General features: G+C 47.2%; 2 protein-coding genes and 1 long non-coding RNA gene across 7 annotated transcripts in view; 2 read left to right on the top strand and 1 right to left on the bottom strand.

The window, feature by feature from the left end:
- The window catches only part of DOP1A (DOP1 leucine zipper like protein A), a 128127-nt gene extending 126344 nt beyond the window's left edge, over window positions 1-1783 (top strand). For 3 of the 4 annotated variants that reach the window (XM_053601255.1, XM_053601253.1, XM_053601254.1), the window contains one exon: window positions 1456-1783. In XM_053601255.1, coding sequence (XP_053457230.1) covers window positions 1456-1761 — 306 coding nt within the window. In that variant the 3' untranslated portion in view covers window positions 1762-1783. Of the gene's footprint in view, window positions 1-416; window positions 462-1455 lie in introns of all 4 variants that reach the window. The other variant, XM_053601252.1, reaches the window with a different exon arrangement.
- Window positions 1784-1923: 140 nt separating this feature from the next.
- On the bottom strand, window positions 1924-24480 carry PGM3 (phosphoglucomutase 3). 2 transcript variants are annotated; one of them, XM_053601256.1, is made up of 13 exons: window positions 24388-24478; window positions 22456-22661; window positions 19993-20177; window positions 18609-18676; window positions 15574-15707; window positions 14931-15126; window positions 13085-13242; window positions 11753-11836; window positions 9343-9441; window positions 7261-7374; window positions 4930-5052; window positions 3769-3942; window positions 1924-2870 (listed from the first exon to the last, which is right to left on the bottom strand). In XM_053601256.1, exons 2-13 carry the CDS (start codon window positions 22657-22659, stop codon window positions 2781-2783), a joined length of 1629 nt encoding a protein of 542 aa, XP_053457231.1. In that variant the 5' UTR covers window positions 22660-22661; window positions 24388-24478; the 3' UTR covers window positions 1924-2780. The 2 variants fall into 2 exon arrangements, with proteins under 2 accessions (XP_053457231.1, XP_053457232.1); XM_053601257.1 differs by lacking the exon at window positions 22456-22661 and having other exon boundaries at window positions 24388-24480.
- On the top strand, window positions 7386-9366 carry LOC128593331 (uncharacterized). Its single transcript, XR_008382328.1, has 3 exons — window positions 7386-8845; window positions 9072-9179; window positions 9267-9366. It is a non-coding gene; the product is annotated as an uncharacterized LOC128593331 (long non-coding RNA).
- Window positions 24481-24503: the final 23 nt, after the last annotated feature.

Genomic DNA, 24503 nt, shown 5'->3' with positions numbered 1-24503 from the left:
TTGTGATACGGCAGCAAAAGCTGCCACATCTGGACCAAATATTGAGACACAAGCCCAGTTCTGGGTTTCAGTAAGAGCAGAGGTGAACAGGGAGTCTCTTCTAGCGCATTTGCTCAAGTCAGAGAAAAATCATTTGTTTGGAAATACGTCTGGCTTTATTTTATTTAATACTGAGGACTTAGGTCCTGTTTTGATTAAGAACAGAAGAAGCCCTGAGCGAGGTGAACTCTCCTTGGTCAAAGGCTTTGAAGACGTCCCTCCTTACAGGCACATCCTGATAGGAATACAAAGGAAAGGCCACTTCACACTTCTTGCATTTGGAAATTAGCTATCCAAAGGGGCGAACGCGGCTTTCATTTCCTTTCGAGATAAATTCATTGCTGTGTACTCTGTCACTGAATTATGGTTTGATTTAGGGACAGAGAGGCGGTATCAGCTCACCCTTGAGTAGTGGCCGTGAGGTGAGTCACACGACTCTTGTTATTAGGTGAACGATGAAATTTTCTCAGCAACATGTGAGCTCGGAAGGCAAACCCCATTTATTAATATGACAGGTGGTGATTCTGCTTCCTAAGTCTTACTCGATCACGCTTCCCTTTTTCTATACAGCTTGTCACTTATTTCCATTATCTTTGTTCGATGTGTTGTCACACCCGGTTCTGCTCGAGTTCACCTGCAGCTCTTTCCTCTCTGCACAGCGGCGTCTGTGGCCCTGTGTGTCTGTCAGAGGCTTCTTGTGTGTCTGACGAGCCTCTTATTCCACAAAGTACATAATACTTAACAGTTTTCATGTGCATTGTCATTTGACTTCTCTACTGAAATATACAGGTTAGATTTTCCCATTTCTAAGTGAGGACCCTTACGTATCTTCTCTGAGGGTGCTGCCCCTGAGGGTGCTGCCCAGTGCGGGAGTAGCAGGGCCAGCATAGCAGCCCACTCTCCTCCCGTGTTGTTTGGACAGCCGAGAAGAGACAGCAATGTCTGTCCCCAAGGACCCTCCTTCTCTGAGCAGAGCTGCAGTAATCAGCCACACCACCATCTTGTTCAAAGGGAATTAACTGATCTATAGTGGGAAAATATGCAAATGCAAAGCTCTTTGTCCCTTCCTTTCTTCTGTAGTCACTGTGTGACCTACTCCTTAGTTACATCAGTGAGAATCCAGAAATCTGGAGCTTTTTGAGTAAAAGCAAAGTACAACGTGAACTTTTCAATTGACTCTTCCTGTCCCTGTTCAGAACCATTTCTGTGCATTCTACTTGGGAAAGACCACCAGTGTCAGCCCCTCTGCATAAAATGAAACCTGGCACTGAAAGATCTCTGTGAGCAACAAGCATTTAGAGCAAGCCTGGAAGGCACCATGTATTCATTTCTGAACTCTGCTGATGTTTGCATCTTTTTAATTTTTCTAACATACTAGAGCATCTGATCCTAACAGCTTCCTTTTGTTTTCTGCAGAAAAACCCAGAGGAGGACAACTCGGGGAGGGCGCTGGGCTGGGAGCCCGGGCGGCTGCTGCTCACAGCCGGCTCCATGCGCAGCGTGGAGCAGCTGCTGCCCTTCTTCAGTGCGCTGAGCCAGGTCTTCAGCGGCAGAGTCCCCGGTCGCTGCACAGGACACTCGGGGAGCCCTGTCCTCTACTCAAACGTCTTCCCTAACAAGGACATGAAACTGGAGAACCAGAAACTATTTTCCAGCAAAGCCAGGCAAAAAATAGAAGAGATGGTAGAAAAGGATTTTCTGGAAGGAATGATAAAAACTTGAGCCCCACCGGTGGTTCCATTTAGCGCAAATGTGGTTATTTAAAACAAAAACGCTCTGAGTTGTACAGTTCCTTTTTTTTTTTTTTTGTTATGTAACACACTTCAGGTTGTATTTAATTTAAATAATTTGTAAATAAGAGCAAATGTCTGGATGTGGCCTGAATCAAGTTTAAATATTGTTGGTTCATATGGATTATGGCGCCTAAGAGAGAGATATACATACAGTCCATTGTTTTTATTGTCCTGAGTTGTCTAAAACCTGCAAAATATACACTACACGTTTGTTTCTGTTGGTTTCAGGCTTGATTTAATTAATATTGGTTGGAGATTTTTTTTCTTTCTTTCCCTTATTACCCATATTCCATTATCAGAATGGTGTCACTTCTCTGTCAGAGGGTGGGTGACACTTTACAGTTAATTTTCCTCCCGGACCATCACAGAGCAGGGAGGGTGCCTGGGCCCTGCATCCTCCTTAGTGTGGCCCAAGCTCCACGCAGCCTGAGGAGGTGGTCAGCCTCCTTGTCCTCGAGGCTCCCGTGGTGGGGACTGGATAGGCAAGATAGCCGAAAGTCACTCTGCAGACTGCAGTGGGAACACTGGGTGTTTCCAGTCTCCTCCACCCTCTCCGTTTGTGGCAGCAGCAGCAAGTGCTGCAAAACGGCATCTTGCTTAGACAACTTTGCAGGTGCTGGTGTGACAGGTGTGACTTCCAGCAGCCTGCAGGAGTTGCTCCCCACTTCCCACTATGAAGTTAGTAACTGAATCGTACACTTAAGCCCAGTATTCTACATTAGTGATATTAGTAATGAAATTAGAGGTGAGTTTCTTTAACAAGTATAATAAGACTTACAGATTTCTACAGAATCATTCTGGTAGTGTTTAAGAAAAGCAATTAGATCTAAAAATCTAGTAAGGTACATTGTAAACATTATGATTATAAATGTCACAGTATTGCCGTAATTATTCATAGTTTCACGAAAAAATCTTAAATCCAGTTTCTCAGGAATATGAAAATTATCTTCAGAAACATGGTTGGGGTCTCTCTCCAATTCCTCCAGCCAGCTGAAATACTGCCAGGCTCACTTCGTGGGCAAGGCGGTCTGCACTGTCCTGAAAGTCAGATTAAAGAGCGGGCTGAGGAAGGCACAGAGCCCACTGCGTGGCAATTCCAACTAACATTCAAATGAAAACTTCTTTCTTTCATCTTTCAGTAACAAATTCCCAAGGCCCTTAAATAAATGCAAAACAGGTCAAATTCTTCTAAGTAAGGTAAGTTTTTGGTTAATAAATTCAGGTTATAAAATGAGTTATCCATCCAAAACTCTAAATAAACCTATTCACTTAAGGGCCTGAAGGCCACACTTGCCTGAGAGTATGTCTCACACACCTCAGCTGTGCTGCTGAGTCCAGCAGGGACGTTCCCTCACTAGGTTCTGGGAGAGCTGCCTGGTCTTACATGAGTCAGTGCTCCTGAGTCCCCAGCTCAGCCCACCCACTGTGCCCTGCCCTGCCCTGAGTGCACAGACCCTACACGGAGTGTGTGAGAATGGTAAACCGTGAACCCCAAGCCTTGTCCTTGGCAGTAAAAGGCAGAGGCTGGGCCGGGCTGTCCCCTCCAGGACCGTAGGAAAAGCCAAGGGAGAGTCCAGATACAAAGATGGCGCCAGCTGATTTAGAAACGGACTAAAAACTGGCTGTTTTCATGAAGTCCTAGGATTACAATAATCTCCTTCACAGTATATAAGCTGCTTATTAGTTACTCCTGACTCAAAAATATGACACTTTAAGGAAATATGGAATAAATCAAAAGAAAAATACTTGGAAAAATACGCTAAGTGAGTTCAGCTTTGTTCAGCTATTTACTGCTGATTAAAATTCTATAGTTACAATGTGAGCCTAAGCATCTCCGTCAACAAATGCCAAAGACATAAACTTAACTAACACATTTTCTTCCCCATCTTATTAGATAATCACTGCCCATTTTTTCCCTAGAACTATCCCAGCTCACTTGAGAGTCGGCTTCTGCATACACTCGGACCACATCTTCTGTGCCAGAGGGCCGGACGAACGCACGGGACAGCCGGTACTTCTGCACGAGGCCGTCGATGGCCTCCTGCAGCCCTGGGGGCGTGACTGCTCGGGTCTCCGCGTCAGTGGTGCTGATGACCCTTCTGTCTGCAACCTGTACACAGCACCACACATGCGTCACTCTGCTGCTCTGTCTTTGGACATGTAACCTGTTCAACATGATCCCCCAAGATTCTGCCGCCGCCTCTCACAGGTCAGCCCTGCAGTTCAGGTCGCGTTCCACGACGTGCAGCACCGAGCTGTGTAAAAGTCCCTAAGTGTCACTCTCCAAGGTCAGGGTTATTACTCTCAACGTTTGTACAACTTTTGTCTTTTTCTTTAGTCTATAAAGAATTTAGCCAAAAAAAGATATTTCTGTAGTCTTACATTTACCACTGAAGTAATAAACAGTAAGTGCCATGTGGCCGAGTTCTCCATCATCCCCATGCCGTGGGCCTTGGTGTGTCACTGATCAAATCACTTTAGCTATTTAAAGTAACAGAAGTAGGTACATTTGTAAGAGGACTGTAATAAGAATATGCTGAAAACTAACCTGAACACTCACGGCCCTTCCTGTGAACTCTGCGCCAGTGTCTCTAATGGTCTGTCCCCACTGGACTCTGCGTGTGTCAGCCGGAACAAGCGCACCGGAGTCTGCTAGCACTTCATCTGAAAGGCCTTGTAAGATCATTCTCTCTCACGTCTCAGCCCCTGCCTCAGGAAGGGCTCTGAGAGCCAAAACTAACAGAGGCAGTGCTTTCACTTGAAGTGGGTTTTGCTTCAAAATACTGCTGGGGGAAGGCACGGAGAATGTGGCAAGCACAGTTACAGCCCCTTGAAGCTTCTACACTGCAGTTCGCTGTTTTGTTCTCTCTACATTTATGTTCTAAATTTTCCATAATAGAATCTTTTTTTAAAAAGAAGACTGTATTGTTACAATAAAGTTGGAAACCAGATACTTGGCCATTATAATCCCTCATTCTCTACGTATTGTGTACGTATGAAATGAAATATGATAAACTTAGGAAATACTTTCAGTGACATATGAGATAACAAGTCTTAGCTAATATTCAGAAATGTGACTCTGAAACCTCTTACACACCGTAACTTTGAGTTGTCTGTTTGGAAGATCTCTGTAGAGCGCGTCCCACTGCTGCAGGGTCCAGCCCTTCAGAGCCAAGATGGCCTCAACCACCAGCATGTCGGAAATGGCATCGCCAGCCGCCTGGGGGACACAACACAGACACCACTGTCAACAAGCAACTTGCAGATGTGAATGCTGTCTTTACAGAGCACAGGATGAGCATCTCTACTCCACAAATCCAAACTGTTTTGAGTGGCAACATGAAGTCACAAGTGGAAAATTCCACGTGTGACCTCCTGTGGCAGGTCGCAGGCACCCAAGAGCCAAGCCCCATGACGTGCCTGTAGGTGGCTGTGGTGGGAGGGCTGCTTATGGCCAGGAGTGCAAGGCTATAGTGTGCTAGGACTGTGCCTGTGAATAGCCAACATACTCCAGCCTGGGCAACAGAGCAAGACCCCATCTTTTAAAAGAAAAAAAAAAAGGGGCTCCCCGGCGGCGCCTGTGGCTCAGTCGGTAAGGCGCCGGCCCCATATACTGAGGGTGGTGGGTTCAAACCCAGCCCCGGCCAAACTGCAACAAAAAAATAGCCGGGCGTTGTGGCGGGCGCCTGTAGTCCCAGCTACTCGGGAGGCTGAGGCAAGAGAATCGCTTAAGCCCAGGAATTGGAGGTTGCTGTGAGCTGTGTGAGGCCACGGCACTCTACCGAGGGCCATAAAGTGAGACTCTGTCTCTACAAAAAAAAAAAAAGGGCTCCCTAGGGAACAATGGGCCAGCCACCTTCAGCTGCAACAGATCCTCCAGATCCTCCCCCGTGCATCCAGATGTGTATGTTTGTGCAGGAATCAGTACATGCTTATCAGAACATGCTTATCAGTAGCACATAAATTCAGTCAGGGATGGTGGTGATGCCCAACAACCACAAACTGCCCACATGAAAAGGATGACATAGTGACATCTTTTCTTTCTGATGGTTCAGTGTATACAAATACTGTCTCATACATAAAATTATTGTATAAAATAGCTGGGTATAGGGCAGCACCTGTGGCTCAAAGGAGTAGGGCGCTGGCCCCATATGCCAGAGGTGGTGGGTTCAAACCCAGCCCTGGCCAAAAACTGCAAAAAAAAAAAAAAAAAAAGCTGGGTATAGTGGTTCATGGCTTGTGCCTGTGATCCCAGCAATTTGGGAGGCTGGGGTGGAAGGTAGCTTGAGGCCAGGGGCTGGAGACTAACCTGGGTAACATAGCAAGACGCCATCTCCAAAACCAAGAAATTTAATTGGGCAAATTGATACGTATTCCCAGCTACTCAGGAGGCTGAGACAGGAGGATCACTTCAGCCCAAGAGTTGAGGCTGCAGTGAGCTTTGATTGCACCACTATACTCAAGTCTGTAACAGAGAGCAAGAGTCTGTCTCTCAAAAAAAGAAATTATATAAAATAATTATCTTCATACTACAGAAGGTGTACATGAAACACAAGTGAATTTCATGTTTAAACTTGGGTGTCATTTCCCAAAATTTCTCCCTGTGTATATGCAAATATTCCAAAATCAGAAAAATCCAGAGTCTAAAACACTTCTGGTCCCAGTCATTTTGGATGAGGGGTCCTGAGCTTTCCTGCTGCCCTTTCCCTTGACCCCAGGCAGCATTATTAAAGGAAGCGTTTCTGTGGATCAACAGATGCAGACAGATCCTTCTGAGATAAGCATCGCGGGAACACGGAGAAGGAACGTTGCCAGTCAGCTGCCCTCAGCCTTTGTTTCTTCATTAAAAGAGGGAACCGAAATGAGCCTCTCGCTGTGTCCCTGAGGGATGAGAAGACACGGTGTGCAGACTGCCCAGCACGCGCCCAACTCTGTCCTGAGTGCTGCTTTCCACAGCCATCCTGCCCATAATCCCAGCTGTCTGACCCCAAACGCATGTCCTCTGTTAAAGAGACAACCAATTACTTTTAATTAATTTCCTTGAGAAAGGTGGTTTAAAATACATATATCTAGCAATATTTTGCTTAGCTGCACTTCTGATTCTAGGCTACTCAGTACACTAGAAGCTTTTCACCACAAAATGCTGGGAAAGGAGCAGAGGCGCCCTGTCGTTCCACTCCAGTGTGGACGCCAACTGACACACCACTGCTGTGAGAAAGCCACCCAGACTTCTCCAATTCCAGGTTTTCTTCTTTGATTAACTGCATGTAATTAAAAATTAATACTGTGTTTAGAAAAAAATCAGAACACAAAGGACATACAGAAGGAGCGAGCTGCTCTGGTCACAGATGCCTTTACACAGCGTGTACCCTGCTGTGCACCTTCTGAACAAGGTGCCGCAGCCAGGCTTCCCACCACCAGCTCTCACCTGGTTAAACAAGTCAATCATGTTTCCAAGTATCTTCGCGGCTTTTCTCTTCTTCTCTTCTAGCTCCTCTGCTAATTGTTTTATCTTCGTTTCAACACTTGTGCTAAACAGTACCTGCACGAAAGCACTGCCCATCACTCTCAAAACACCACCCAGGCCCCTGTCACAAGTACTTTCGCTCCAGCTGGCCTTATAGTGTATGAAACTAGTATGAGATCAAGTCAGAACCCTTTTTTCCCTTTTTTACTAGGGAAAAAAGTTTCTTTGTGGATTATATAACCAGTTATCAAAATTTAAACAGCAAGTTACAAAAATAGCATCTTGGGGCGGCGCCTGTGGCTCAGTCGGTAAGGCGCCGGCCCCATATACCGAGGGTGGTGGGTTCAAACCCGGCCCCGGCTGAACTGCAACCAAAAAAAAAAAACAAAATAGCCGGGCGTTGTGGCGGGCGCCTGTAGTCCCAGCTACTCGGGAGGCTAAGGCAGGAGAATCGCTTAAGCCCGGGAGTTGGAGTTTGCTGTGAGCTGTGTGATGCCATGGCACTCTACCGAGGGCTATAAAGTGAAACTCTGTCTCTACAAAAAAAAAAAAAAAACAGCATCTTGACAATGGCTGAGTTCTGACCATGAGCTCTTACTTTTCTTGTTAGCAGCTAAATCAGTTCTGTGCAACCAGGTTACTTAAGACTGTATCTTTTTTACTTTGAAGGACAAAATTTATTGCACCTACCCTGTTTCCCTGAAAATAAGACATCCTCCGAAAATAAGACGTCCCCTGAAAATAAGACCTAGCGCATCTTTGGGAGCACACCTTAAAATAAGACACTGTCTTATTTTCGGGGAAACAGGGTAGTACAATTTTATGGTACTAACACTCAAGGTGATGAGCTAGGCAAAACTAGAAAGAGCATTCATCATATTTGTCAAAGCAGGGCAAACAGTGTGGGTGTTGATCCCCATATGTGCACACCACACTCCTAGAGACGGGTGTGTCCTTTGCAAATGCCTCAGCCTTCTTTCTGTTGCCCTCCAGAGGCCCAACCCTGAGGAAGACTGGCACACTGTGTTCACCTACCTGAGGAAATACATTTTTTATTTCGTTGATAAAATAAGGTACAGGCTAGTCACCTATGTGGGGGGTGGTTTTGTTTTGCTTTGTGAGATGATGTCTCACTCTGTCACTCATACTGGAATACAGTAGACCACTCACAGCTCACTGTAACCTTGAATTCCTGGGTTCAAGCAATTTCTCCTGCCTCAGACTCCCAACGTGCTGGAATTACAGGCCTGAGCCACCACACCAAGTTTGGTGCCTTGTTTTTATAAAGTTTTATTGGAACACAGCCACACCCACTCCTTTCTGCCACAGCAGCAGAGTCTAAAATATTTACCATCTGCCCTTTAAAATACCATTTGCCTACCTCTTCTGTAGATCACGGGAATTATATTTTAATTGCATTTTGTAGGAACTTATTACTTTCCCCCTTTTCAGTTATATCTTCCAGAAGCCAATTCTGAATTAATTGGAAAAATAATTTGGCCTCAATGGAATTTTCTGTTGGCCACAACTCCACTTATGAAATGAGGTGAAGTATCAATCTACTAACACCCACTTAATTATACACTTAAAATGTAATTTTACATAAAATATGAATTTAACATTATGTAAATTATGTCTCAAAAATGTTTTAAATATTCTATCAGCCAAGAAGGCTGTAACACACTTGCTCTGCTTATCACTAGTTACTTTCAACCGAATTCCTCTTGTTCATACAAACTCTTAACTTTCCCATACTGTTCACTTTACCACAGCTACTGAAGTTTCCCTTCTCCTACCTAAAGCCAGTTGAAGAATGCACAATCTACTTGGAAAAAACACTCAAATTACGAAAAGAATTAGTATATCTCTTTAAATTCAAGGTACAATCATAACAATTTAAAAGAAAGCCATGGTTTTATAACACACAAGGATACATAAGCTAATGACAGTCCCTTCTCCCCGTCCAGCCATCTCAACACAGCAGAAGGCTCCCTGCCACCCCAGACGCCAGCGAAGGGCAGGGCGAGTGCTGGGAAAACTCACCGTGCCGTGTCCGTTGGCCTCAAAGTACACTCCGATGTCAAACTCCTGGGCCTTGTGGTGCAAGTGCTTCACGCCTGTCTTCACGCAGTGGACGGGCACCTGGGGCACACATGAGGACACAGCAGCAGCTGCTCAGGGCACAGATGTCTACTGTCTGCCTGCACTGCAGGGACACAGCAGGGAGTGAGCCCTGCGCTTCGTCCAGTGTGGACAACTGGGCGCTAAGGACAAGGTGGGCAGCCGAGCTGGGAGGGAGACGGGGTCTTGTAACCATGAGCGGTTACAAGTGGGCGTGTGACACAGCTGGTAGAAATCTGAGGGCAGTTCTGGTGTGGAGAACGGCTCTTTCTGTAACGAGCCTGATGATGACTATTTCAGGCTTTCAGGCCACGGGGGCTCTGACATAGTCACAGGAGTCCACCCTTGCAGGGTGAAGACAGCCACAGACCCACAGAAACAAACGAGCCCTGCGCTCTCCAATACAGCTGTGCTTAGAACAAGCGGCAGACCAGATGAGAAGGTTAAGAAACAGCAGCACTTAGGAGGTTTTTTCTAAGACTAATGTAAGAAACGAGGGTGGCTGACCCAGCAACAGTGGGCAAGGAAAGGCTTGGGAGGCTCTGGGAGCAGCTGAAGGATGGGTAGGGGAGAACCCAGGGGAGAGCAGCGTGAGAGGGGGGCGGCCAGGGCTACTCGCTCCATCCGGGAGAGCCGGTGGGGAAGAACAGGCTCTGACAGATTCAGTTTACTGAGCAGGGGTTTTTATCTATAAGAAAGTTTTAAGACAGGAAATAAGAATTGAAATACTAAAATAACAGAAGTACTGTGAAATAACCCAACCCCTGTGGAAGGTGGCAGCCAGGCCTCAGACACGGCTCCTTGAATGAATTTACAATAACCACATACTTATTAGTAAATCAGGGCACAAAACTAGCAGCCTCCAGATATGTTGTTTTGCCCACCTACTACTTCTTTCTTATAAAGTAGGAAAGTCACAAAAATTCAGATTTCTGGCTTCTCTGGGACTAAAGCAGGCAGCCACTGGCCTGGGCATTCACTCCCTCGCCCTGTCCAGGGCCCACAGGAATCTGACTTTGCAATTCCTGCTTTACAGAGAATGAAGAGGTAACCAAATCTAATAAAAGAAAAAAGCTATAATTTGAAAGGAGAAGCACAAAAGTTGGAAAAATATGACCCCAGTTAGTGAGAAAAGGAGTGTTGGTGAACAGCGTTCCCACTGTGCCCGGAGCCCCCTCCCAGAGCAGTTTGTGTGGTACCAAGTGTGCTTACCTGGAGAACGCCAGGGAGATTACCAGAAACACAGCCTCCTACCACCCAGAAAACTCTCAGAAACAGAGTAAGAAAACAGCTTTATCACTGAACAGCTTGAGCTAGACTGTGATGCAGTTCTAGACAAGGCACCAGAGATGCAAAAACAGAGCTTTAGGACAGCCCAGCAGGTGCATCCCAGGATAAGAGGTGATTAGTAACAGAGAGGCTCTCCTTGACCAAATTTCAGTGATGCTCATTGGAGGCCAGGGCCCCATCTTGGGCACGTTTTAGCAAGAATCCCCACCCTGACACCTGATCAAAGTCCTCGTCCTCCACCACCTTGTGGTCCCCAGCATGCTGCCCTCAACAGTGCTGGCAGGTGAGGTGAGCAGAGGACCCTCCTGGCCCTGCTGATTTCTCTCAGCAGCCCCTCCCACCATACAGAGGCCCCCTACTCGTCCCAGTCCCTCTCACAACAGCTCTGAGCTAAGTTGGCTTTGCCATCTTCACAAGTATCTGAGTAATTTTTTCTTCAACACTAATCTTCTAATAAGAAGACTTAACACCATTGGTAACACAGTTTATTCAAAATTTGCCTGGTAACTGGGACGGCCATCTGTGTTAGGTAATAGCCTTTATCTAAAGGAGTAACAAAACTTCTGACAGATAGCCACAGTGATGCTCTCATGAGACAGGGATGTAGGGTGCCAACTTCCCTGATGTTATATAAAAACAGTGACTCCAGGCCCTTAAAGAAAAATATTCCTACCTGTAAAACTGGCTTATGTGGCCTTTAAAATGACTTACTTTCATTTCAAAGGGACAGTGAAATAATTTACATGTTTTCTAAAGGAAATGCTCTAAGAAAAGGTGGAGGGGGCTTCTCACTCCCATCCTGTGTCAAGGACAATGACACTTTCCCTTATTCTCATTTCTCTTCACAGGAACAAAGCTCAGCCTCATGCACTAGAGCAGTGATCTCAACCTTCCCGATGCCGTGACCCTTAATACAGTTCCTGTGGGTCGCCACCCACAGGTTGACAACAGCTACACTGGAGAATATTCACTGTCACAGGACAATACCTTCCACACAGAACATCTCACAAGGAACTATCAGGAAGAGAAAACAGTTCCAAACCTTCATAACTTCTTCCAGATACCGTGTTGAACTCCCATTTGCATATGCAGTTTGTACAACACCGATATTTAAGCTTTCTCCAATCTAGACAAAAACAAAGACACTTAGCTTACCATGGAAAGGACAGTCTTCAGAAGCAAATTTAATGAGTTGTAAATTGAGGATAACAAATTTATCAGCCAGCTCAGTTGTGGCCTGGTCTTGAGTCTGTGCAATAAATGACTAACTGGAAAGTCCCACGTACACCAGAAAAGGCATAAAGACTTTTATTATTTTTTTTTTTTGAGACCACGTCTCACTGTGTCACCCAGGCTGGAGAACAGTTTATCACCATAGCTCACCGCAACCTTGAATTCCTGGGCTCACGTGATCCTCCTGCCTGAGCCTCCTAAATACTTAGGACTACCAGCATGTACCACCACACATCACCATGGCTAATTTTTTTTTTATTTATTTTTTTTTGTTGTTGGTGCCCAGGCTGGTCTTGAACTTCTGGCCTCAAGTGATCCTTGTACCTCAGCCTCCCAAAGTGTTCAGATTACAGGCGTGAGCCACTGTGCCCAGTCCCTAAAATACTTTTGAGCACTATTTCAATCTTCATTAAAGAAGCCTGTAACCTAATCTCTCCCCCCCCACCTTTTTTTTTTTTGAGACAGAGTCTAAAGCTGTTGCCCTGGGTAGAGTGCCGTGGCGTCATAGCTCACAGCAACCTCCACCTTGGTCTCAAGCATCCTCTTGCCTCCATTTTTCTATTTTAGTAGAGACAGGGATCTCGATTTTGCTCAGGCTGGTCTCGAACTTGGTGAGCTCAAGCAATCTACTCACCTTGGCCTCCCAGAGTGCTGGGATTACAGCTGTGAAACACCATGCCTGGCCATCTATAATCTTTGCTTTTTTGATAAAGGTCTTTATTGAATTCTTAAAGTATATCTTTTCCAGATTATAATTATTTCCAGTTACATACTATACTTAAAGCTAACCTGAAAGAGATTTCCAAAACAGCAAATCTCCCATTACTAAATTCACCATATTCATAGGAAATAAATACCTCAGATGATGAAAATTTCTGTTAGAATTTGGAGTTTTAGGGAGTGATCATAGATCTCTCACTGATGTGTCAGTTACAAAGAAAGCAAAATTTCATTAATCTTCAAATTATAAAACTTAGCCAGTACCTTTAGGTTCCAAAGCCTATGCCCCAATGTTGAAAGGACTGAAATACCACTTTCTTTTTTAATTCCTATGTGAGGAATTTCTCATAAATTGTGCTTTCCTACATTCAAGTGACTGTGGGATACGTCTTATCTCACAGGGTCCCCAGCTCCCCCACACCTCCAGCAGGAGTTCCTGAAGGAAGGCGCCGATCAGCGTGGCTATCTTGTCTCCGTCCAGGAGGTGGAAGTGGCCGCTGGCATCGCGGTAGTAGTAAACAATTCTGTCTGCGTCTCCGTCAAAGGAGCAGCACCTCTCGTTGGACCTCATTTCCATCCCTAGCACACAGGAGAATTTAAAATGCACTTCAATCTAAGAAATAGAAAGTAAACTCAATATAGAAAATATTTAGGTTTTCCTCTTTAAATTACCCTTTCAAATAAAAATAAATGTCTATTTTTAAATAGCATACAGTTTATTGGTGGGTTTGCAGGTCAAATTCTTTCATGGCAAAGTGAAAAAAAAATATTCAAAACTACTTATACTGAAACTTGATATAATTCTAAAATAAAATTCTATTTTATAAGCCAGGTGGTTGGTAAGACAGGTTTTCCAGTTTCTTTGAAAAGTACAGATATTTCTGAACACAGGTTACCTAGAAGCACGACAGTCAGCATGTAACTGAGACCTGGGCTTTAATCTAACAGAGTGATTGTATGTGTTCACACTGCCAAGAACAAGCAGGGCTGGTCGCCGAGAGCGAAGAATCACAACCCGTGAGACAGAACAGGTTTGTGAAGTCTGCTTGAGGTTGAGGCTTTTGGAACCACTGCCTCAGATTGATTAGAAAATGCAGCTGTTCTGGGCGGCGCCTGTGGCTCAAAGGGGTAGAGCGCCGGTCCCATATGCCGGAGGTGGCGGGTTCAAACCCAGCCCCGGCCAAAAACTGCGCAAAAAAAAAAAAGAAAGAAAAAGAAAATGCAGCTGTTCTTAAGCCAGGCTGGCAGCAGAGTGACACATCCAACATGGGATGACTGAGCAGTGACAGGCCACGGAGGACACTAGTGAGGGGCTGACCAAAGGGCACAAAGAAGCTCAGCGCAGCAGAGGGACAGGACTGAACTGCCCTGGAGCAAGCGTGCAGATGAGCACGTCAGGAAAAGGCTCAGACTGAGGGCAGGAAACCGGACACTTCCTGCAGAGAGGCCAGGTGGCAGAGACGAACAGGCCGCTACCAGGCCTCCGTCCAGTTCCAGAGTGCATGTCCTTTACAACGGGGGAGCAACTATTCAACAGCAGGAGATTAATGCCACATGGGAACAGACCTGGTAAAAAGATGCCAGTGATTCTGATACATCAGAGAAACCACAGAATTTTCAGACAGCGGCACAGAGACACACACGGCAGACCAGACAAGTCACGCCCGGCCAGTATGGCCAGCAGGCTAACACATTAACATCTGCAATGCAGGTAAATCCAGAGTTCCTCTTCCCACAGCTCAGCTCCATGAGCAGCCTCCTCCTCCCCCTCCTGGCGTGGAGACCCTGCCTGCCCTGTGACAGAGCTCCGTCCCTTTCTGCAGCCTGTTTGTCTCACCCAGGTGAAGCATCTAAGGAAGCTGCTCATGATCCACTGTCCTTTACATCAGGGTTCTCAGAGTGATCTGCAGACCAGCTCCATCAACAAACTGCCTGTGAACTTGACAGAAATGCAAATTTCTGTCCTATGCAAATCCTAGCCATGACCGCCAAAACCAGAAGCTCAGGAGTGGAGCCCAGGGTCTGTGTGCTGATGTGCTCCCAGCCCAGTCCAGGTACAAGCTCTGAGGACCACTTTCTGGTCGTTCCTTCCCACCCAATTTCCTGCAGCCCACGAGTGCCGTGACTCACAGGACAGAGAGCAGACCATACTTTCCATGGCGCTGCCGATGGTTGGCCATGTGGTTAGCTCGTGGCCGCCTCAGTCTGTCAGGAAGGTGGGCTTCTGAGAGCTCTGGAGAGAAATGTTTACCTCCCATCCCACATACCCTGCGGAGGCTGCTGGTGGCTTTTCACAAAGTCGGCCCCGCACAAGTGATTGAGCTTCCCTTTGGTCCCATCATTAACCAGCTGCAGTGACAGTGCCTGTGCCACATGGGGCTCCAGTTCCCGCAGCTTCAGGGCACCCACGCCATTTGCACAGTCGACCTTTATTGTCCTGTGCTCGTCTCCAAAACAGGAAGCCTTCAAAGGAAAGAGAAGTGAGGCTCTAATCCGTTGGATCCACAAGCACTGAGTGTATGTCACTGGTGGGCAGAGTTAGCCAGAACAAAGCCCTTCTTGCTGTCATAGAACTTACATTTGGGGTGAGGATGGGCAGGAGAGGAAAGTGACAATTGGAAAAGCCCAACTTCCCTGGAGATGTTCTACGCCATGAAGAGCACGGCAGACGCCCCCACTGTGCAACTGTCTGTGTGCACACGCATGTGTGAGTGGCTGCCACGTTACATGGCCTGGAGTGTGACTGTTAAGGGACCCTGCTTAAGTGAGGCTAACTTCTAATAAGCTTTATTTCCTTTGCTTAGAAATGGAAGGAGGAGGCGTGACATACTACCTAAAATGAACTGCTCAATTGATTATGCTACTTTATTAACTGGTTTGAACCATAACCATGTTTGAAAGATTGTTCACCTGTTTAGCAAGTTCCAGAAAAGCCCTGGAGAGTTTCTGGTAGTAGCCTTCTGTGGTGGCCTTTCCGTAGCGTCCCCCGGTGTTCTGGCAGCACACCACATAGTGCAGCTGGGGCGTGGTCAGCAGGCCGAGATCTGCAGAGACACCACAGCAGCGCAGGCTTCTCAGTTACAGGGAAGCACAGACGCAGCACACTGCAGGATTCTGCCGTGACACATCCTCTTGTCACTGCAGACATCTCAGAAAACACAAAAATACTACTTCAAACTACCCAGATGCACATATCTCTATTGAAATATCACAGCTACAAGTCACACATGCAATCGTAAAATATTAACCACTATTAGCAAAACCAACCACTTAGCATGGAGGGGTCCAAATGTAAACAGAAAGCAGTGAGGGAAAGCAACAGTGGATTCTGCTTCTGGTGACTGATGCTGCAAACCCCACGCGCAGACAAGTCAACCTTGAGGGACAACCAAAGAGCAGAGGACAGAGAAACATCTCTGAAAACAACTGTAGGGCTGCCAGTTACAGAGTCATCAGCCCAGAGTTGGCATGAAGGCAGGAACTCCGCCACACGAGCAAGCCACAGGACACCCACAACTCGGAGGGGCTCCTGGAAAGTGCACCTGAGCTCCAGCTTCAGTGTAGAAACCACAGCTGGTCCCAGACACAGCCCCAAGAGGAGCACCTCCAGCAAAGGGCGAGTCCAAGGGAGTCATCCCGAGTGTCCCCTCCCAAGACAGCTGCCTCAGCCCTGAGCACAGCAAAGGAGAGAAGCTCCCCAGAGGCCTGCCACCAGGGGCAGAAGCCCTTGTGTGGACTTCCAGCCCAAACACACAGCCATGGGTCTACAATGACTCTGTCCTGAACTATTCGAAGTGGACCTAGCCAAGCAGCGCCCCAGGTTCCCAGCAGAAGCAAACACTGAACTCTGCCACAGAAATATACCTTCATCATAAACCTCAAGAACACCCAAAAGCTACAAACACAGCTAAACACACAAGAAGAGCAGCATGAGTGAGAAATAAAAGAAAACAGAGAGCCAAGATGGACCAGCAGTCCACGGAGGGGCCCCAGGGGAGGGACCTGGTAGAGGTACCTAGTGGGAGGTACCCAGGGGGAAGTACCCAGCGCTGCAGCTGTCGGTGAACTCGGGACCCAGACACAGACTTCAGACTGCACTGAGGGAGGGGCCCCCGCCTGTCTCCTCTTCTTCAACCGCAGAATCTCTTCTTCCCTTAACTCAGGGTGAAACAGGTCTCTAGCTAATACCATAATTTACTCCATTATCTTTTTCATTTTCCCTAAAATCCTCTACCATGATCTTTGTAACTATTATCTCTCTAAATAAATAAACCCAGTTGTTTTTATTTATCCTAAAAAAGAAAAAAAGGAACTTGGACTGGAGGCAAAAAGGAGTAACTTTAAGTTGTTACGCTCTGTGGTTGCACAACAGTAAGGCCACCTACAAAGGCATCTCTGGCTCTGGTAGGAAGACCGGATGGGGAAGAGGCTCAAAGACAGCAGGTATGAGCTTGGGCTAGTTTAATGCAAGTGTTTAAGGGAAGCAAACCATTTCTCCAAAAAGCTAAAGTTTGGAGCAAACAAAAGATTTTGTGACTATATCAAAATCATCTAATAGAACTCAGTGATCTCTGCACACACTCAATAAAACGCACAGCATCTGTCCAATCCTCAACCCAGAAACCTGGAGTTCCTTCTTCAAAGCTCTGCTCTCACATCACACAGAAGCCTTTGAGTCCAATATAAACTTCAGTCTTTCCCTTTCTTTTGGTACCTCCCTCTCACACAGACCACTGCCCAGGGAGGAGTGGCCTCCCTGGTCATTCTCCCTCCCCCGCAGGGCAGCATCACTGGCTCAGAGGGGAATGCACTCAGGTCGCTCCCTTCAGGAGCCACATCTGGGGGAGAGAGACGGCCATGCAGAAACTGCGCAGGATGAAAGAGAGAATGAGGCATGTCCTTCCCAAGAAAGAGAGCAGGGGCCGGAAAAGATTGCCATGGGCAGGGAAGAGCAGCCGGGCAGGCACAGGTCTAGAGAGGGTTTCAACAGGGCCACAAGCAACAAAGACGTCAACTAAAATGAAAACTTTAAAGCATAAAGTAAACTATTAAAGTTCTTTTTGGTCACACTCCCCTGTGAGTATGTGACAAGAACCGTGTGTCCTCCCTAGCCACCTGCTGGCTATGCAGGGAACTCCAGGGCTTTCAGGGGGCCAGGGGGCCACAGGTCTCAAGGCCTAACCAAACACTCCACAGCAGTTCCTGGGCCCGGGAAGAGTCCCCACTGCACAACAATGACCAGAGTGTGACCAGAATGCAAATGGAGGCATTTATGTCACGGGCGGAGGCAGGAGAGCAACCAGAAAGTGAGGAGGCGGGTGCCCAAGCCGGCTCTCAGGAGAGGCAGATCACCGGGGAAGGAAAGGAGCAGGCAGCGTGGTTCCAAAGACCAAGAGAGGACCCTTGTTGTAACGAGAAAGAGCTCAGGTCAGGACCCTGGAGACACTGCCCCCGAGGCACACAGCACAGCCAGGCGCTCAGCGGCCTCTGATTCTCTGATACACAGGAAGAAGCAGCTGTCCAAACTCAGACCACGGTTCCATGCAGAACAAAGATACTGCCCATCACTCTCTGACAGGTAACAGCGGGCTCCACAGGGGAGCAGCTACCAGGGGACACCGCACACTGACAAAAGTCCCCTAAAATGAGTATCTTCAAACAGCTTCACAGGTTTTTATCTCAGGAACTTCTTTACTGAAGTAGAGAAAGTTGTGTCAGATCAGCACTTCCATCAGCTCCTGGAGGACTCCCACAATAAAATAAACACATGCTTGCCCAGGTCGGACCTGGAAGATCATTCTAAAAGTCAGTATTTTACATCTAAGAGCTCATTTTTCAAACATTTTTTATTCATCTATATTTTCCAACTTGTCTAAATGAATATACATTCCTTTTGTAATTTTAAAGTTTTTCAAGATCACTTTACAACTGACACAGCTGCTTACCGTGCACTTGACCTCCTAAGGCAGCCACACCATCTCTCACAGACTGAGAGAGCTTCTCACTACTGGGTCTGCAAAAGAGAATAAAGAAAATCTACCCAAGCCTCACCCGGCAGAGCTGTGTTCTGCGAGCGAATGCAGAGATAGTGCTGCACCCTTCAAATGACAAGTCCACAGCACCTGCCCTGAGGTCACCAATTCTGAGAAGAAGAGGCTGGTAAGTTACAAGCATTTTCCAGCACCGTTCACAACCTATTTCTCAGAAAATTCTCCTTTTAAATGAATTTAGAAAACAGACATGAAGGATACCCCTAGCTATCCACACTCACATATCTTTCCGACAGCAGCCTACGGACGGCTGTGTGAGAGCACAGCGCTGTGTTAAAACCCCAGAAGGCAGAACTGAGGTCCCACCCTATAGAGTCAGAGCAAATCACTTACCTACCTAAAAACAAGGCTGATCGTTACAAAAGTGCCTTGCAGAAAAACATAATTCATCATTTAAATTGGCCAGTAGGTAAGATCCAAATACACGTGGAATGGCCCCACAGTGGGACGATTTACTTCACAGCATAAGTCACCAGCTGGGTCTGCTGCCTGCAAACCAGCAATTGGGGGTGCATGGATGACGCTTTGGGGACAGAACAAAGGATCAAAGAACCAGCCCAGTCCGAGCCATTAGGAGATCTGGTAGAAACTTCCTTTTGGGAGAATCTCTGGTTAAACTACATCTCATAGAAAGAAGAATCCTATTGTTTCAAGATACACTAAATCTAACATTTTACAAAAAGATATACAGTGGGACCTCCCCACACTGACCACCTCCTCAAGTTGACCTGATTTTCATGGACGGGACACACACCACGTGTGCCTCTCAGAGTGGGAGCCTGGTCCCTTATGGTGACCACCCAAGTATATTGACTAGTCTGCTGCTGTCCCCTGGGTGGTCACTTACAGGTTCCACTGTGTTTTCATAAAGGAAGCCAAAAGCTGCAAAATATGACCAATATGTGGAAAATAATACAGATTGTTTTCCAGGGAACTCTAGCATGGAAAAATGATATATTCAAACCAATACTAACACAGATTATAAAGTAAATCAATAAAACAATGAGTTACACCTGAGGGAATGGAAACTCCAAAATGTTACACAACCTGCTGCAGTCACGGACGTGTTAAAATTGGAGGTCAAAACCCAAGCTGCAGAAGGGACCTGGCTCCCACAACTCACTAAACTAGGAAGTGATAAAGGCCGGAGGTAGAGGCGCTGCCCTCAGTTAATCCCACTGTATTTATTTCTTTGCACTTGTCTTGGGTGCTGGGACCTGTCAGTCTGATCATGTATCTCACACTCCCAGAGCTGCTTCCCCAGGACTCTCAGCGTCACCTGGTGTCTCTGCCGATGACCACGACGGCGTCCTGCCGCAGGGGTACGGCTTCTTCCACGCTGATGCCCTCGAGTACCCTCGGCAGGTCCTGGTCCTCCGCATTAGCCAAGCGGGTAGCGTGCTCCTCCCAGGAGGGCGCCAGCATCTCCCCCAGGGGATCAACCAATTTTACACCATTGTCCTCCTTCAAAGAGAGACAAATGTGAGTCGTCAGAGCACAGGCACCTGAAGCAGGGAGGCGAGACTCACACTGCTTCTCCCCCAGCCACAGGCAGTGAGGGCTGAGCAGTTTCCATAGCGACCACCTAATACCAACGCCAGACCCTGGCCGGGTGCTTTCCATGTATTACCTCATTATGTCCTCGTGACACGTGTGAATCTAACTAATAATCCTCTCATTACTCTAATCTTACCAAAATACAGCTAAAAATTGTCAGTGCAAACATTCAAATTTCAAGTCTATCTGACTCTTAGACCTGACAGCCACCAGGCCACACTGGCTTGTTCAAAAGGCTGCTGTCTGTGCATCCGCGGTCAACAAACTGACCAGGGCACAACTGGGCCAGAATGAGGGGACCCAGAAATCCTTCTTGCTACAACTCCAGGTTCCCAAAACATACTGTCCAGCTAGCTAGTCAGCCAGTGGGGGACATGGAAACTGAAAAGTGACTCCCAACTCTGTTCTACTCAAATTCCTGGAGAGAAATTAAGTGTAGTTCAGAGTGAATGTCAACTTGAAAGAAACAGCTCAGAATGGCTTTGAGGAGTACCTAGAATTAGTAGTAGGTGTGGGGCTCTTCTGACAAGCCACCAACAATTATGGCAACCAACACAATGTCTGCAGTTAGACATTCACACATTTGCGGTGATCTCGCCTGCAGAAGTTGGACAAGCAATGTCCTTGTTTGGATTATAGTCCTTCAATGATCTGCCAAGCTTTAACTTAATGCTGATTGAGCTACAACAGCAAGAATCTTATGCCCTACAATCCGAGGAGAAGCATGTTACTCAGACCCCGCACGGGGGTTAACAGCAGTTCAGAATGGTCGTGCTGTGTCAGAAGGTTGGCCAAGCTAAGAACAACCTGGGTGCCCTTGTGGGTGAATGGAGGAGGAAGATGTGGTTTATTACATCACGCACAACAGAACATCATCCACCCCTTTAAAGAAGGATGAACCGGAGCACATGTTAAGTGAAATAAGCCCACACTCCCCAACAAGCACAGCAGGCTCACTTACATGTGGCATCTAAGTGAGTGGGACTCCCTGAGACAGAGAGTAGAGTGGTGGCTGCCAGAGGCTAGGAGGTGAGGGGAATGGGGAAACGCTGCCCAAAGGCTACAAATGTGCAGTTACAAGATGAATAAGTTCTGGAAAACTAATGTACAGGACAGTGACTGTAGTTAATAATGCATTATTTTTATGTGTATATTTTTTAATAATATATTATATACTTCAAGTTTATTGAGTGTGGATGTCAAATAGTATCACCACAAAAAAAAGCAAACTGTGAAGTGATGGATGTGTTAATTACCATGTTTGTGGTAATCATTTCACAATGCACATACATACCAAAGCATGACGTTGTACAACTTGAATATATACAATTTTTGTCACTTCAACCTCAATAAAGGCTAAAAAATAATGGTGTCAAGAGAAACACTTTACAATCCTAATTGTCTTAGAACTATCCAGCCTCATCAATATTCTCCCAATGCTCCGTTATGGATCTCCGGACCTGCCTGTTTAAACAAGAAACTATTGCCTAGCTATAAAAAAAAAAAAAACCTGTCTGAAAATCTTCAAAATGTGTCTTTTTCTTTTTTTTTGCTTTGAGACAGAGCCTCAAGCTGTCGCCCTGGGTAGAGTGCCGTGGCATCACAGCTCACAGCAACCTCCAACTCCTGGGCTCAAGCGATTCTCATGCCTTTGCCTCCCAAGTAGCTGGGACTACAGGTGCCTGCCACAATGCCCGGCTATTTTTTGGTTTTAGCTGTCATTGTTGTTTGGCGGGCCAGGCCAGGATTCAAACCTTGCCAGCTCAGGTGTATGTAGCTGGCACCTTAGCCACTTGAGCCACAGGCGCTGAGCCCAAAATGTCTTTTCAAATGTTTACCCTTCCCCCACCACTCCCAATCTCTTTAACCACTGCTAAATTAAAAGAGGAAAATAAATTTAACACTGAAACCATCTCAATGCAACCAACTTGGAAGGACATTCTGTTATTTCCCCAATATGGACACTCTCCAAAAAATGGCAGCCTCATTTTATTCTCTCCACACCCTCTAGTGAGTCATGAGCTAAAGGGCCACTCTCTATAAAAGCTGTTTCAAATCTGCAGGCACATCTAAGTGAGAAAAGGCACACGCCTAGAATTAAATTTGGACTTTGGGTCAAACTGCTCAGACAGCAGGGTTGGTCTTGTAAGCAGTGGTTGCTTTATGAGAGCACTAAAGGAATCACCTCGGGGTTGTGCGATGCCGTCACCATGACTCCTATGGTGGCTCTTGTCTGTTTGGACCTCAGGACAGCTAATAATCCCATGCGGAACATGACATGATCCAGGTGCTGGGCTTTCGTTCGGAACCCAGCAGTCCCGTACTGAAGGACGAGCCCGCTGGGCTTGGCGTGCAGCGTGCACTGTTTTGTAACAGCACCCAGATCCATGGCTACGAAATTAACAAAGATTGTCTTCAGGCATACAAGAAATCTTTCAAGAACCGCTTATTTCAAAAACTGCCCCCCCAAAACTAATAGGTCTACCTCTTTCTGACCTCCCCAAAGACCTGTGTTTGAGAGCAGAGGAATGTGTCCCATGGGTGAAAATTGCCTGGAAGATCCTGCCCAACCTATACCATCCACTTCTGGGCAGACCTGTTGAAAAGTTAGATTCTCCCCCAATTCATCCCCCATTGTAGCTCCAGGACTCTTCCTGGGCCCAGGATGAACTTAAAATGGTCCACTCTCAACTCAAATGAAGATTTTACACCTATATTCAGAGACTCCCACAGAATCAGAGACCACCTTATGCACAAAAGGGAAAATTAACCCAAGTTAACGTTGGTGGCTGGTGATGGACTGAGGCATAATGTCAGTCTTTTTTTAATTGTTTTGTTTGTTTGTTTTGTTTTTTTAGGTGACAAGGTCTCCCTCTGTCACCCAGGCTGCAGTGCAGGGGTGTCGTCCATCATAGCTCCCACCGTAACCTTGAACTCCTGGGCTCAGGCCATCATTCTCACTCAGCTTTCCAAGCAGTGAGGACTACAGGTTCACACCACAATACCCGGCTACTTCTTTTATTTTTATTTCTCCATAGAGACAGGATCCCACTATGACAACCCAGGCTGGTTTCCAACTCCAGGCCTCAAACAGTCCTCCTGCCTCCAGAAGCACTGACTGGGATTACTGAGCCACAGCACTGGGCCCAGAAGTCAGACTCTTGAGTGGACCCAGAGGTCATACCCTGAAGTGTCTGGAAAGTCATTTCTCCCAGGCTATAGCAGAGACATATTCCCAAAAGGAAAAGGACAAGGGCAGCAGTTTCCTTTGCACACCTGCCCAAATCTTTTCCCATTTTCATAAAGAGAATCAGGATACCTATCTAAATTAAGCTCTGAAACCAGCAGTATCTTCTTCCCAAGGAATGCCACCTTTTACCTTTAATATTGAACATCAAACTAATGTTTAACATTAGCCCACAAACACTCCTTTTGCTAGGATACTCCAATTAAGTGGACCCTGAGGTCCCACCGCAGCCAGCAGCGCACTCTCCGTGGCCCACGCCTTGTCATTTCCTGGGTGACGAGGAGCCGTCACACGGTCACCAGCTGTACGGTTCGATTTCCTTTACTGCCCCTCACTGTTTCAATTAAGAAAAATTAAAGGAAAAGCTGGGAAATGTTTGCTTTTGTCCAGTTGGAAAAAGCTGGCATTCAGCGAGCTAATTTAGTTCAAGCCAAACCGAGCAGATCTCTTTCACCAGGATGAGCACAAACTGACCGGTCCACGAAGCGCCATGATTATTCATTCATCTCAAGTGCACAGCAGCCCCGTCCCGCGAGTCTTCCTCCCACGCCTCCCAGGCCCCAGCACCGCTCTCGCGGTCGGCGGGCGCTCTCACTGAGCACACCGAGGCGCTCCGAGCCCCCGGCCCCTCGGCCTCTGACCCTCCTCCGCCCTCCGTGCGCTCGACCCCGCGTCCCGGCCCCCGGAGCTCACCCACCGGCCCGCGGACGAGGCCAGCGCCCAGACCCCGGGCTGCTCCTCCACCTGCCCCGAGCGCGCGGTCCATGCGCGGCCGGCCGGCGCTCCCGGCCGGCTCCCACGGAAGCCCCCCAGCCCGAGCGCCCCTTCTCGCCGCCCAGCCCGGGCGCGTCCCGCCCCGGGCCCGCTCACCTCGGTCGGAGCCGCCCCGGGCCGCACTGCGCGGGACGCCCCAACTGCTGGCGCACCAGGACTCCGAGCGCGGACGTGGCTCCGCGCGGTTTCCGGCCCGACGCCACGCCCCCCGG

The sequence above is a fragment of the Nycticebus coucang genome, chromosome 9 (genome assembly GCF_027406575.1).
Source record: "Nycticebus coucang isolate mNycCou1 chromosome 9, mNycCou1.pri, whole genome shotgun sequence".
NCBI classification, from domain to species: Eukaryota; Metazoa; Chordata; class Mammalia; order Primates; family Lorisidae; genus Nycticebus; species Nycticebus coucang.
Note: the sequence above shows the minus strand (reverse complement) of the source record. Positions and strands in the feature narration are given on the sequence as shown.

Excerpts from the sequence above, each read along its gene's own strand:
- PGM3 (XM_053601256.1), bottom strand. The coding sequence starts at position 22,659 with ATGGATCTGGGTGCTGTTACAAAACAGTGCACGCTGCACGCCAAGCCC. Across the intron at positions 18,677-19,992 it reads GTCATCGGCAGAGACACCAG|ACCCAGTAGTGAGAAGCTCT; the intron begins GTGACGCTGAGA and ends TCTCTTTTGCAG. Across the intron at positions 7,375-9,342 it reads AGGCCAACGGACACGGCACG|GTACTGTTTAGCACAAGTGT; the intron begins GTGAGTTTTCCC and ends GCTTTCGTGCAG.